At 65.0% G+C, this 9,864-nt stretch overlaps 4 protein-coding genes across 4 annotated transcripts in view; 2 read left to right on the plus strand and 2 right to left on the minus strand.

The window, feature by feature from the left end:
• The window catches only part of PFL1_01424 (uncharacterized protein), a gene marked incomplete at both ends in the record, with an annotated part of 2,091 nt that extends 562 nt beyond the window's left edge, over nucleotides 1-1,529 (minus strand). Inside the window, 2 exons of the mRNA XM_007878926.1 lie at nucleotides 106-234; nucleotides 284-1,529. Of these exons, the coding sequence (XP_007877117.1) occupies nucleotides 106-234; nucleotides 284-1,529 (1,375 nt within the window). The remainder of the gene's footprint in view (nucleotides 1-105; nucleotides 235-283) is intronic.
• Nucleotides 1,530-2,553: 1,024 nt separating this feature from the next.
• On the plus strand, nucleotides 2,554-3,276 carry PFL1_01425 (uncharacterized protein; the record flags this gene model as incomplete). The annotated part of the gene is made up of 3 exons (XM_007878927.1): nucleotides 2,554-2,669; nucleotides 2,774-2,894; nucleotides 2,998-3,276. 3 exons carry the CDS (start codon nucleotides 2,554-2,556, stop codon nucleotides 3,274-3,276), a joined length of 516 nt encoding a protein of 171 aa, XP_007877118.1.
• A 1,513-nt stretch (nucleotides 3,277-4,789) lies between these two features.
• PFL1_01426 (uncharacterized protein) lies at nucleotides 4,790-6,764 on the plus strand (the record flags this gene model as incomplete). Its single annotated transcript, XM_007878928.1, has 2 exons — nucleotides 4,790-5,068; nucleotides 5,199-6,764. The coding sequence occupies 2 exons, from the start codon at nucleotides 4,790-4,792 to the stop codon at nucleotides 6,762-6,764; spliced, it is 1,845 nt and encodes a 614-aa protein (XP_007877119.1).
• Nucleotides 6,765-7,601: 837 nt separating this feature from the next.
• PFL1_01427 (uncharacterized protein) lies at nucleotides 7,602-8,641 on the minus strand (the record flags this gene model as incomplete). Its single annotated transcript, XM_007878929.1, has 2 exons — nucleotides 7,602-8,156; nucleotides 8,300-8,641. 2 exons carry the CDS (start codon nucleotides 8,639-8,641, stop codon nucleotides 7,602-7,604), a joined length of 897 nt encoding a protein of 298 aa, XP_007877120.1.
• Nucleotides 8,642-9,864: the final 1,223 nt, after the last annotated feature.

Below are 9,864 nucleotides of genomic sequence, written 5' to 3' on the forward strand. Positions count from 1 at the left end.
CGAACCTGCCGCCGCCCCCGCGCGGGCCGCCGAAGCCAGGGCTGTTCCACACATTCGGGTCGCGCCAGGGCGGGACCTTTTGGCCCACCGGCCCGCCTGGCGCACCAGGAGCACCCACGACGGGTCCAGCAGCGCCCGCCGGTCCGGCCGCCGCTCCTCCGCCTTCGCCGAGCTCTGCCATCAGGCTGGCGTACTCGGAGTCAAACTGGCGAGCGCCGCCAACGCCACCAGGGCCTGGGGCCAGCGCCGCCGCCGGGAGCTCCGGGCATGCCGGGCGGTCCACCAAAGGCGCCGCCACGCCCCTGGGTGCAGTCGCGCGCGAGATGGCCCTGACCGCCGCAGCGGTGGCAGATGATGTGGGCGGTCCAGTTGCGCTGCTCGGGGCACTCGAAGGCGCGGTGGCCCTTGTTGCCGCAGTTCTTGCAGATCTGGTTCTCGTCGTCGCGGAGCGTGCCGTTGAGCGCGGCCAGCTCGCGCAGCTGGTTGCGCTTGTGGTCGTTTTCGCCCTCGGGCGTCGAGGCGGCCGTCTCGATGACCTGGTTGATGAGGCGGATGCACTTCTTGACCGCGGCCTCGTCGTCGGCCTGGACAACGCAGTGCATGTCCTCCTCGTCTTCGTCGGCGCCAGCACGGCCCTTGCCCTCCTTGACCGAGCCCTTGCCACGGATCGAGATCTTGGCGCCGCTCTCGCGCTCCATCTTCTTGAGCGTGTTGCCGCGCGGGCCCACCAGCAGGCCAAAGAAGTTGATCTCAGGGAACTCCTTGAGCGGCAGGAAGACCTTTTCGGTGGGCCGCGTGTTGCGCTTGGCGGCGTGGTACTCTGCAGGCGGGCGGAAGTTGGGGTCAAGCTGCATCTGCCGCTCGACGAGGGCCATGCGCTCGTCCTCGAGCCTCTTGCGGTAGCGCACCTCGCGCGTGTTGGTCCTGCGTCCCTGGTTGTCGTAGGTGGGCGGCGGCGACGGCGAACGCTCGCGGTCCGGCGGCACATAGTCGCCCGAGCGCAGCTTGCGCGAGATCTCGTCGAGGCGGACCTGGATGGCGTACCGATCAAGCTCCTGCTGCGACACGTTGGCGCCGATGGCCGTCGGGATGTTGACCTGGTCAGCGGCGTCACCCCAGCGCGAGCGTCGTTTGCGGGGCGCTCCGTCGGCGCCAACGGGCGAGGCTGCGGCGCCATTGTCGTCCCGGTCCCTCTTGATGCCGATGCTAGCAGCAACTGCGGCGGCGGCGGCGGCAGCAGCTTCCCTCGGGTCCCTTCCCGGTGCGCCCGGGCCCGGACCACCCATGCCAGGAGGGCCCATGCCCATGTTTGGTCCGCCCATGCCCATATTCGGTCCGCCCATGCCCATGTTTGGCCCGCCCATGCCCATCGGATTCGGGCGCGGCGGACTCATGCCGTAGCCGCCACCTGCGGCTGCGGCAGGCTCTTGGCTTGGGCTGGCAGCGCCTCCGCCGCCACCCCAGCGGCGCGCATTGCCGAGCGGCTGGGCGTTCATGCCCGTCCGTTGGGCGTTGCTCCTCCAAGACATGCTGGTGGTGTGTGGTCAGGTGGGTCAGGAGAGGGTCAACAGCCTTTGTGCTGCGTAGTGTCGGTGTATGGGCTCGCGAGGGCGAAGCGGATCCGGTGGTTAGTCCTCTCGAGAGCTCAAAAGTCAGAGGCAAGCGAGCGGCGAGGCGAGGTGTTAGAGGGGGCCGAAGAGGTCGTAAAGGTATCGAGTCCGGAGTTCCGTCAGTGCCCAGGTCAGCCGAACAGAGGGTCGGAGCGTGGGATGGGCTTTTGAGGTACGTCAGTGTGAGTGGCGGGTCCAGACGTTCAGAGGCCGAGCGGGTCAGTCGTCAGTCCTCGCTGCGAACCGATGCCAAGCGGCGGCGTTGAGGAAAAAGGTTAGGTGAAAGGTCGACGGACGAGGCCAGCAGAGCGTCAAAGGAGAGAAATGACGGTGATGAATTCGACTGAGGGAGGAGACTAAGGAGAGGGGCGGATGGATGGTGATGGTACGCTAGCAAGGTGGCGCAAGACGGCTGAGCCGGGTTGGCAGGACAAGCCAGGACGGACGGCGGCCGAGCGACGGGCGTCGTCGGTTTTTTTCGCGTTCAGCGCCAGCCAAGCCAGGCCAGGCCGCCGTCCCCCGATCCCGATCCAGGCAATCGACGCGCGCGGGCTGATTGGGTGGCCTCAGCGGCAACAGCCGGCAGACCGCCTGACCCAACTGCGGCAGCTGGCAAGGCCACCCTCCCGCCCACCAACGATGTCGCCCCGTCGCCACACCGACGCCAGGATCGCAGGTGCTCGCTGCGCCTGTTCCTCCATCAATCTGCTTCATATCCGCCGCAGCTGCATAGGCGCCGCTCGACCGTGACGCTGCGGTTCACATTCGATCTCGAAGCGGCGCCGGACCGCCGAGGTACATACATATCGCCATCCACCGGTTCTCTAGTCGGGGCCAGGTCGGAAAGCCCACATCCTGTTGGCCCGAGCGTCGACCGAATGACAAAGGTCATCGATATGGGCCCACCTCATGAGTGAAGATCGGCGCTCGACGGCGTGGTCGAATGCGGCATCCCGGAACCAAAGTTCAGCGGAGCATCAGGGGCACGACTAGCTTGGCCAAGGGGACGAGGGTCACACTGCTTCGAGGAACCACGCATCGCCAGTACCTTCTCTCAACGTGAGATGCCCGGACTTGGCAGGTATAAGGCCATCATGTTCTCTGACTCTGCAAGGCGCCTCGACATCCAAACGAGCCTCGATTCACTCTCCTTCCTCCTTCAGCCTTTGCAAGCTCATGAATCCCACCATGAAGAGCTGGCTTGCCGTCGTCGTCGTCGCCGTCCTAGCCTCTTCTGTCGCCGTCAGCGTCGACGCTCTGCCCGCCACCACCTATGCGGATGGCGTAAGTCTTTTCCTCCCGGGCGAACTAGGCACTCTTCGACGTCGTGGCACTGACCCCTTCCCGCTGTTCGCTTCATCCTACCCATCTTTACTCGGACCGTCAGCCGACGGCCGATCCGCAGGCGCTCGTCAAGCATGTCGATGAGCTAGTCGACCAGCGCACAGACCCTGACAATCAGGCCGTGGTCTGCGACAACCAGCCGTTCAAGCTCGAGATCCCGCGCAAGAAGGTGGACTTGCCTTCGTGGTCTGGCTACACGTGCATTTACGTCTTTGGCGCGGGCCAGGTCTACACTCATCTGGGCTCGATGAAGACCGGCACGGTGTGGATCCGCGTCGACGACACGGCCTGCAGCACGGACGGACGCAACATCTATTGCTAGAGCGTAGCTTGAACCTCGCACATGGGGCGGGAGCCCGCAGCTGTCGGGAATGCCGAGAAGATGCGGCGACCGTCGAAGTCGAAGATATCGCGCCGCGCGTGCTCTTGCTCAGCACCGCGGAAGCCTCCGCGCGGCGGCGTTTCTGCTCCAGCGCCGTGAGCGGCATCTAGAGACGACCAATCAGCGGACCAGCCCGCCAGCTAGTTAGCCCGCCGCTCCTTGCCAGCCATGACCATCCTTCGGCGTGACGAGCACTCGTGTGCGCAGGGAGCGCGTTGCGGAGAGAAAGAGGTGTATCTATCTCGTGGACTTGCTTCCGCGGCCCACGACCTGCGACGTCGGAAGCGCGCGGCAGCCGGAGAGCCCCGGGCTGTTGAAAGAGCGGGAGCGGCCCGAGCTCTCTCTGTGCCATGCATGTGCACCTAGCCTAGCCTCGTCCGCCGTGGCTCCCGTCACCGAATAGGGGCCGTCATGGTCGCCGATGCCACGTCCGTCCTTACGTGGCGTCGTCCTCGGATTTCGGGCCGACGCGCTGCCGTGGAAGCGAGCCGAAACAGCTTCTGCCACCTTCGACGGCGCGGACGAGCCGTGTTCCGCGTCCCGAAGATGCAGCGAGTTGCTTTGCTTGCTCGGACTCGGCCCGGACCGCCAGAGTGTTCGGCGCTGTCACATCGGTGGGACCTGCGCTCGTATCGCCGGCTTGGTGGCTTGGTCTCCGCTGGAATCCTGGCCAGCCCCTTGTGCTCCTCGTAACACCGCTGCCTCCGACCGCAGCTGGCCACTAGCATGTCACGCCCCCTGAAAGCGGATCATCACATGAACGCAGCCGTGTGAGGCGTTGGAAGCGGGCGCCGTCGAAGAGCACGCCAGCGAGGTGCAATTTGTGCCATTTCGACAGATTGGATGTGATTGCGGCGAGGTGGCTGAGGTGGAGCGAAGCTTGGGCCAGCTGGCGTCCCCTCGGGCATGCCGAAAACGAGCGGAAGCGGAAGCGGTGCGGTGCGGCTCCTGCGCCCGTCTTTGTCAGAGCACCCCTTCAAAGCTAAGATCACAGCTGCATGCCACCCCTCCCCGAAAAAAAGCAGCCTGGCCCGGGCCTCGAGCCGGGCGCGCGCGCCCCAGCACAGTCACCCACCGCCGCCTGCCCAACAGACCAAGCAGGCTTGTCGTATGCGGGCGGGCCCAAGTCTGGCCTTTCAAGCAGAAAGGGGCGCAGTCATATCATCGCTTCTGTTCCGTTCACCACCATCACCGCCACTACCGCCACCACCTACGATATCGCCCCATCACCCCTCCGGTCCATCTCTCGCACACCTCCTGCTGGCCAGCTTGCCCGTCGTTACCACTTCGACCAGCTGAGCCTCCACACCGCACCTGACGGCATCCCTACGCCCTCCACCTCGCCACCGGCTAGACTGAATTCGGCCGCGCTCAGCCAACAAGCCTGCCCACCCGCTTCGCTCTGGCCCGTCCATAACCCACTGGAGAGAATCCATCGTCAGCTAGTCTCACCATGGCGGCCACTCAGGTTGCTCGCAACAACAGCTTCAACGGGTTCGACGAGTTTGTCAACCTCCCCTCCTCGCCCGCCCTCACTCCCCGCCTGCAGCCGACCAAGCCCGCCCAGATGGCGGCCAACGCCACCAACGGGGGTCCGTCCAGCTCTACCGCCGCTGCCAACACCGGCGCCGCCTCTGCGTCCGCTTCCACGCCCGCGATCAACATGCGCACGGTCGGACTCGACGAGAACCAGCCTCCGCCGCCTCCTGGCTCGTCTCCCGAAGCCCTCTTCGTAAGTCTGTCCTGCCTTTCGACGGCAAAAGGCCGCCACTGCTACATGGATCAATGCGGGTGAGGCGCAACCCCGTGCTGACCGTCCTCGTGACTGGCGCCTTATCTGTCCTTCACACAATCCCTCGCAGCGCTATTACCTTGCCGCCGAGCTGAGAAAGGCGGGCACTCGCCCCGACGAGGCCCTGCTCGATCGCTACGTCAAGAACCATTTTGACAGTCTCTTCAAGAACAAGCAGCCCGCCACTGCGTCGGCGTCCACCTCCAACGCAGTCCCCAAACCCGCACCCACCCCTCGGGCGATCTCGGTCAAGCCTTCCTCGTCGTCGTCGGCGCCTGAGCCCATCGCTCTGCAGCGCCTTCCCGTGCCTCGGAAGTCGCCCGCGGTCCCCACACCGGCTGTTACCCCTCGTTCCGCCCCCGAGGCGGGCCCCTCAAGCCAGCCTGCCCCTGTCGCTCGAGACCGGGCCGATTCGCCACCGGAACTTCAGGCGCCCGACTCCCCCTCGGCTTCGGCCAAGAGCTTCTCGCCGCTGTCCACGCCGCCCGCGCTCGCCGCGGTCGACGAGATCGAGGAGCTCGACTTCACCAAGGGCTTCAAGCAGAGCGAAGCGACGTTCGATGGCGCAGCCCTGGACTCGTTTGGCTTTGTCGACGGCTCGGATCTCGGCAGCCGTGCGTTCCGCGCTTCGGCCTTCAACCGAGAAGCCGACGAGCCGTTCTCGATTGACCCGCACATGATGCAGATGGACACCGCCTCGTCGCTGGAGCTTCTTGGCAGCACCAGCAAGGGCGCTCCCGTTGCGGCCGCGCCGCAGTGCGATGTCAGCGCCATGTCTGAAGACGGCCTGTCGGATCTCGAGGAAGAGGACAGCAAAGAGAAGCTTGCCGGTCTGCTTGAGCACCACAAGCAGCAACAACAGCTCGGCTTCTACGGATCCCAGGCCAGCGGTTCCAACGCAGGCGACAGCCGCGACTCGACGCCGGCCACCGGCTCTGGCAGCACGCCCTCGGCCATGTCCAGGGTCGCTGCGTTCCCCAACGACGCCAAGCCGGACCCCGAGGAGTACAAGAAGCTGAGCAGCAAGGAAAAGCGGCAGCTGCGCAACAAGATCTCGGCGCGCAACTTCCGCACCCGCAGGAAGGAGTACATCACTCACCTCGAGGAACAGGTGGCCGACCGTGATTCCATCATCGAAGGCCTGCGCCAGCAGCTTTCGCAGGTGACGATGGAAAAGGCGTCGCTGCAGGAAGAGGTCCGCACGCTCAAGGCGAGGACCATTTCGCAGAACGACGTCGGCAAGATTCTCGAGGCGCTGCAGAAGAACCTCTCGCCCGGCAACAGCACCTTGACCGTGGCGCCGCCGCAGCAGCCAGCCGCTCAGGCCGGGTTCGACAGCGCCACCAACGCTGGCTCCGGCACGCCGCTGACGCCGAGCGCCTTTTTCAGCTTCGCAGACGGCTCGCGTCCCTCGACGCCCACCAGCATCGCCTCGTTCGGCAGCGCCAGCGCCGGCGCCGCCGCTAACTGCGTGCCTGGATCGCCCCGTGCGTCGTCGCCACGACCCTCGCTGCTGCGCCGGTCGTCGCCCTCGCTCATCGCCCAGCCCAACACCAAGAAGGACGTTGGACCGCAGTCGAGCTTCTGGGGCGGCGTCGGTGGCGCCGCCGGCCAGAGCTTCACCCCGGTCTGCTGAGATGGCCTTGCTGCCAGTCTCACGTCGGCCCGCCTAAGGTCGCCGGCGTTGTCTGGCTCTTTGATTCGGCCGCGCATCTCTCTCTCTCTCTCTCTCTCTCTCTCTCTCTCTCTCCCCGTCTCTCTATATTCCAGCATGACTCCATGGCCCACCTTCTCGCCACATTTCTGTATTTCTTCGCCTCCCGTCTTCCTAGCATTGGCCGTCCGCGTCCTTTCCTCGTCCCTGATCCCCTCTCTACTGCCACCGTCTGTTAGTATCCTCTCGCCTACGCATGTCTTCTCCCCTCTCTCTTCCGCCACGTTTCGAAGCGGGACTCGATCTCCCGCGCCAATGTCACCGTCCCCCGTCGTAATCTTTGAGTGACCCCTGTTCAGAAGCGCGCCGGCTTTGTTCCTGGCGGCTGGATTGCCGGCGTGAGACTGCCGTGAGTCGTCCCGCGGGGGAATACGATGGCAGTGGCCGATTCGTGAGGAGCCGAGTGTCGGGAGTGCCGTTTGAGCTACCATGGATCCGGGTAGCCCAGACAGAGGACGGCAACGGGCCATGAGGTCGAGAGCCAGGCCGGGGGGCCGAGCGCGTCGTAGGTTGGTGAGGACAGTGCGTCGACGGACTTGTCGAGTGCAGCTGCAGCGTGTTGGAATCGCCGTGAGAGGAGAGAGCGACTGTGAAAGACGCGAAGGGTGCCTTGCGAGAGAGAGATGGGACGCCGTGCAGCCACACGCGTGGCAAGACGAGAATGGCCTTGAGGAAGCAGAGGGGGCGAGGGAGCCAGCAATGGCGGGTATCCGTGGCTCGAGGGACCGGTGGGGAGCAGGTATGAGGTGCCGCTTGCGCTCAATCGTAATCCTCGTCCTCGTCGAGGCTACGTTTTACGCCACGCTGTTCGGCTGAGGGGGCTTGTGTCTGTTGTTGTTGTGGTGGTGGTGGTGGTGGCTGCGAGGCGGCTGCATCGGTCGACATGCTGACGTCGCCGTCACCTTCGGCGGCCTGTCCTGCCTCTCGTGGAGCGCCCACAGCGGTGCCAGGCCCTGCAGCCGTCGACGCCGCCTGTGGTGGCAGTGCCGCATCCCCGTCGTCGTCATCGTAGTCGTCATCGTCGCCCACCAGCATACGGCTCGGTGCCGCCGCCGCCGTCGCGTTGCCATTGGCAGTTGCAGCGGTAGCAGCAGCGGCGGTGCTCGCTGAAGGTTCCGATGCGGATTGCTGCTGGGCATCGTTGCCGTCGGTGTCATCTTCGGCCTCGTCGTAGTCTGGCGGAGGCGGGTTGGGGATGATGGTAAAGTTGACGTTGGTGAGGCAGTGTTGCTGCGGTGGTAGACGCACGCCGTGGCGATCCGAGATGGGGGGTAGCGGGACCGAGTTGAGGGAGGTGGCTAGTGCCAGGAGCGTCTGTGTGCGGAGACGGGCAGAAGGGAAGGGGAAGGGGAAGTGTTCCAGGCGTGGAGCGCAGGGAGTCAGGCACAAGACGGGCGAGGTGGCGACGGTAGAGGAATGGCCCCGCAAGCGGTGCCGGACTGCGGGCGGGCACTCACGTCTTTTTCGGGCGGTGTTGTGAAGCTATAGTTTACCCTGCTCTGGATGGCGAGGGTGACGTCGTCGAGCGAGACCGACGAGGTACCCTGACGCGTCGATGCGTGGTCGGCATAGACGAGGGCATCGCTGAGGACGTCGTAGGTGTAGCGGTGGGCGAACTCGAGGAGCTGGAGGAGCACCTCTGGCTCTGCGTTCGAGACGCCCATGCTGGCCAGGATGAGGGCCATGAGGCGGGCGTCGCGCGGGACGGGACCGCGAAAGCCCGTGGCGGATGCGCCTGCCGACGCTTGGTCCGCGCCGCGCGGATGCTGTGCGGATGATGATGCGGTGGCTGATGGCATGATGGCGGACGGCCGGTCGGTCGTTGGTGGGTGAGGAGGTGGTGCTGGGCGAGGGGCAAAGTAGCAGCGCAGCAGCCAGGCGGGGAGGGGCAGAGGGAGGTGGTGGTCAGGCCAGGCCAGGCCAGGCAAAGGCGGCGCGTCGGTGCTCCAGAGTGGAGTAGTGGGGTGTATCGGCTCCGAGGTCCGCCATGCTCTCTCCCTCCCGCTCAACCGCAGCAGAAAGGGCGGGCTGCCTTTGAGCCTGTCGAGAAAAAAAGCCAGCCTTCGGGCCCCCAGCTCCAAGGCGTCGAGTTGGAAGGAGGATTTAAGCAGACAGGAGCCTCCTTCACCCCCCAGCGTTGCTGCCACCACCACCACCACCATCCGCCACTCCGACTCCGTTCCGTATCGACATCTCCTGCTTTCCGCCATGCAATAACAGCCGTCGTATTGCTCCATCTGCCTGTCCAACCGACCTCTCGCCATCGACGTGTATCGTCCGTCTCTCCCCCTCTTCCCCATCCCCTCCCCTCGTCCCTCGTCCCTCGTCCCTCATTCCTCATCCCCCCTCCGCACAACGGCACATCCGAAGCCCCGCTACCTCTGATCCCCATAGGTATTACAGGGGTCAAAATGTTTTGCCAACATCGACGCCTCCATCCCAATGACAATAGGATGACGTCGCCCTCTTCGACCTACACTTCCATCCCCCTCTGCCCACCGCTCCTCGCATCGACGACAACCGGGGCCGCTTTATTTACATCTGAAAAGGTGGGGCGGCCCTCGTTTGGCGTCGGCGCGTACAGGAGGGCCGAGGGGCCGCTTCGGCGGGGGTCGGAGAGGACGACAAGGCTGGCCAAGATCAAAGCCGTAGTCCCGATCGAGTTGCTCCCACGTCGGTCTACACTATTCGTTGGCCCACACACCTTCCCTTTCGTCTGCCCCGTGTCTCTGCCTGTCTGTAGTACCCTGTGCGCCGTTTGGGAATCAACAAGTGAAGAGAGAGGCGAGCTGGCTTTCGAGTTCAGGGACGGAGACGAGTAGCGTAGATGGGTGGGAAGACGCGCAAGGAGCGTGGCCGGTCATCGCGGCCACCATCTCGAGACGAGAGGGTTGCCAACGAGCCTCGAGGGGAGAGAGAGCGTGGTAAAGACGGTGGAAGCGTCCGCAGGCGGGTCGCCAGTAATTGGAACAGGAGTAGAGAGAGAGAGAGAGAGAGAGAGAGAGAGAGAGAGAGAGAGAGA

Source organism: Pseudozyma flocculosa (genome assembly GCF_000417875.1).
Source record: "Pseudozyma flocculosa PF-1 unplaced genomic scaffold scaffold00003, whole genome shotgun sequence".
NCBI classification, from domain to species: domain Eukaryota; kingdom Fungi; phylum Basidiomycota; class Ustilaginomycetes; order Ustilaginales; family Ustilaginaceae; genus Pseudozyma; species Pseudozyma flocculosa.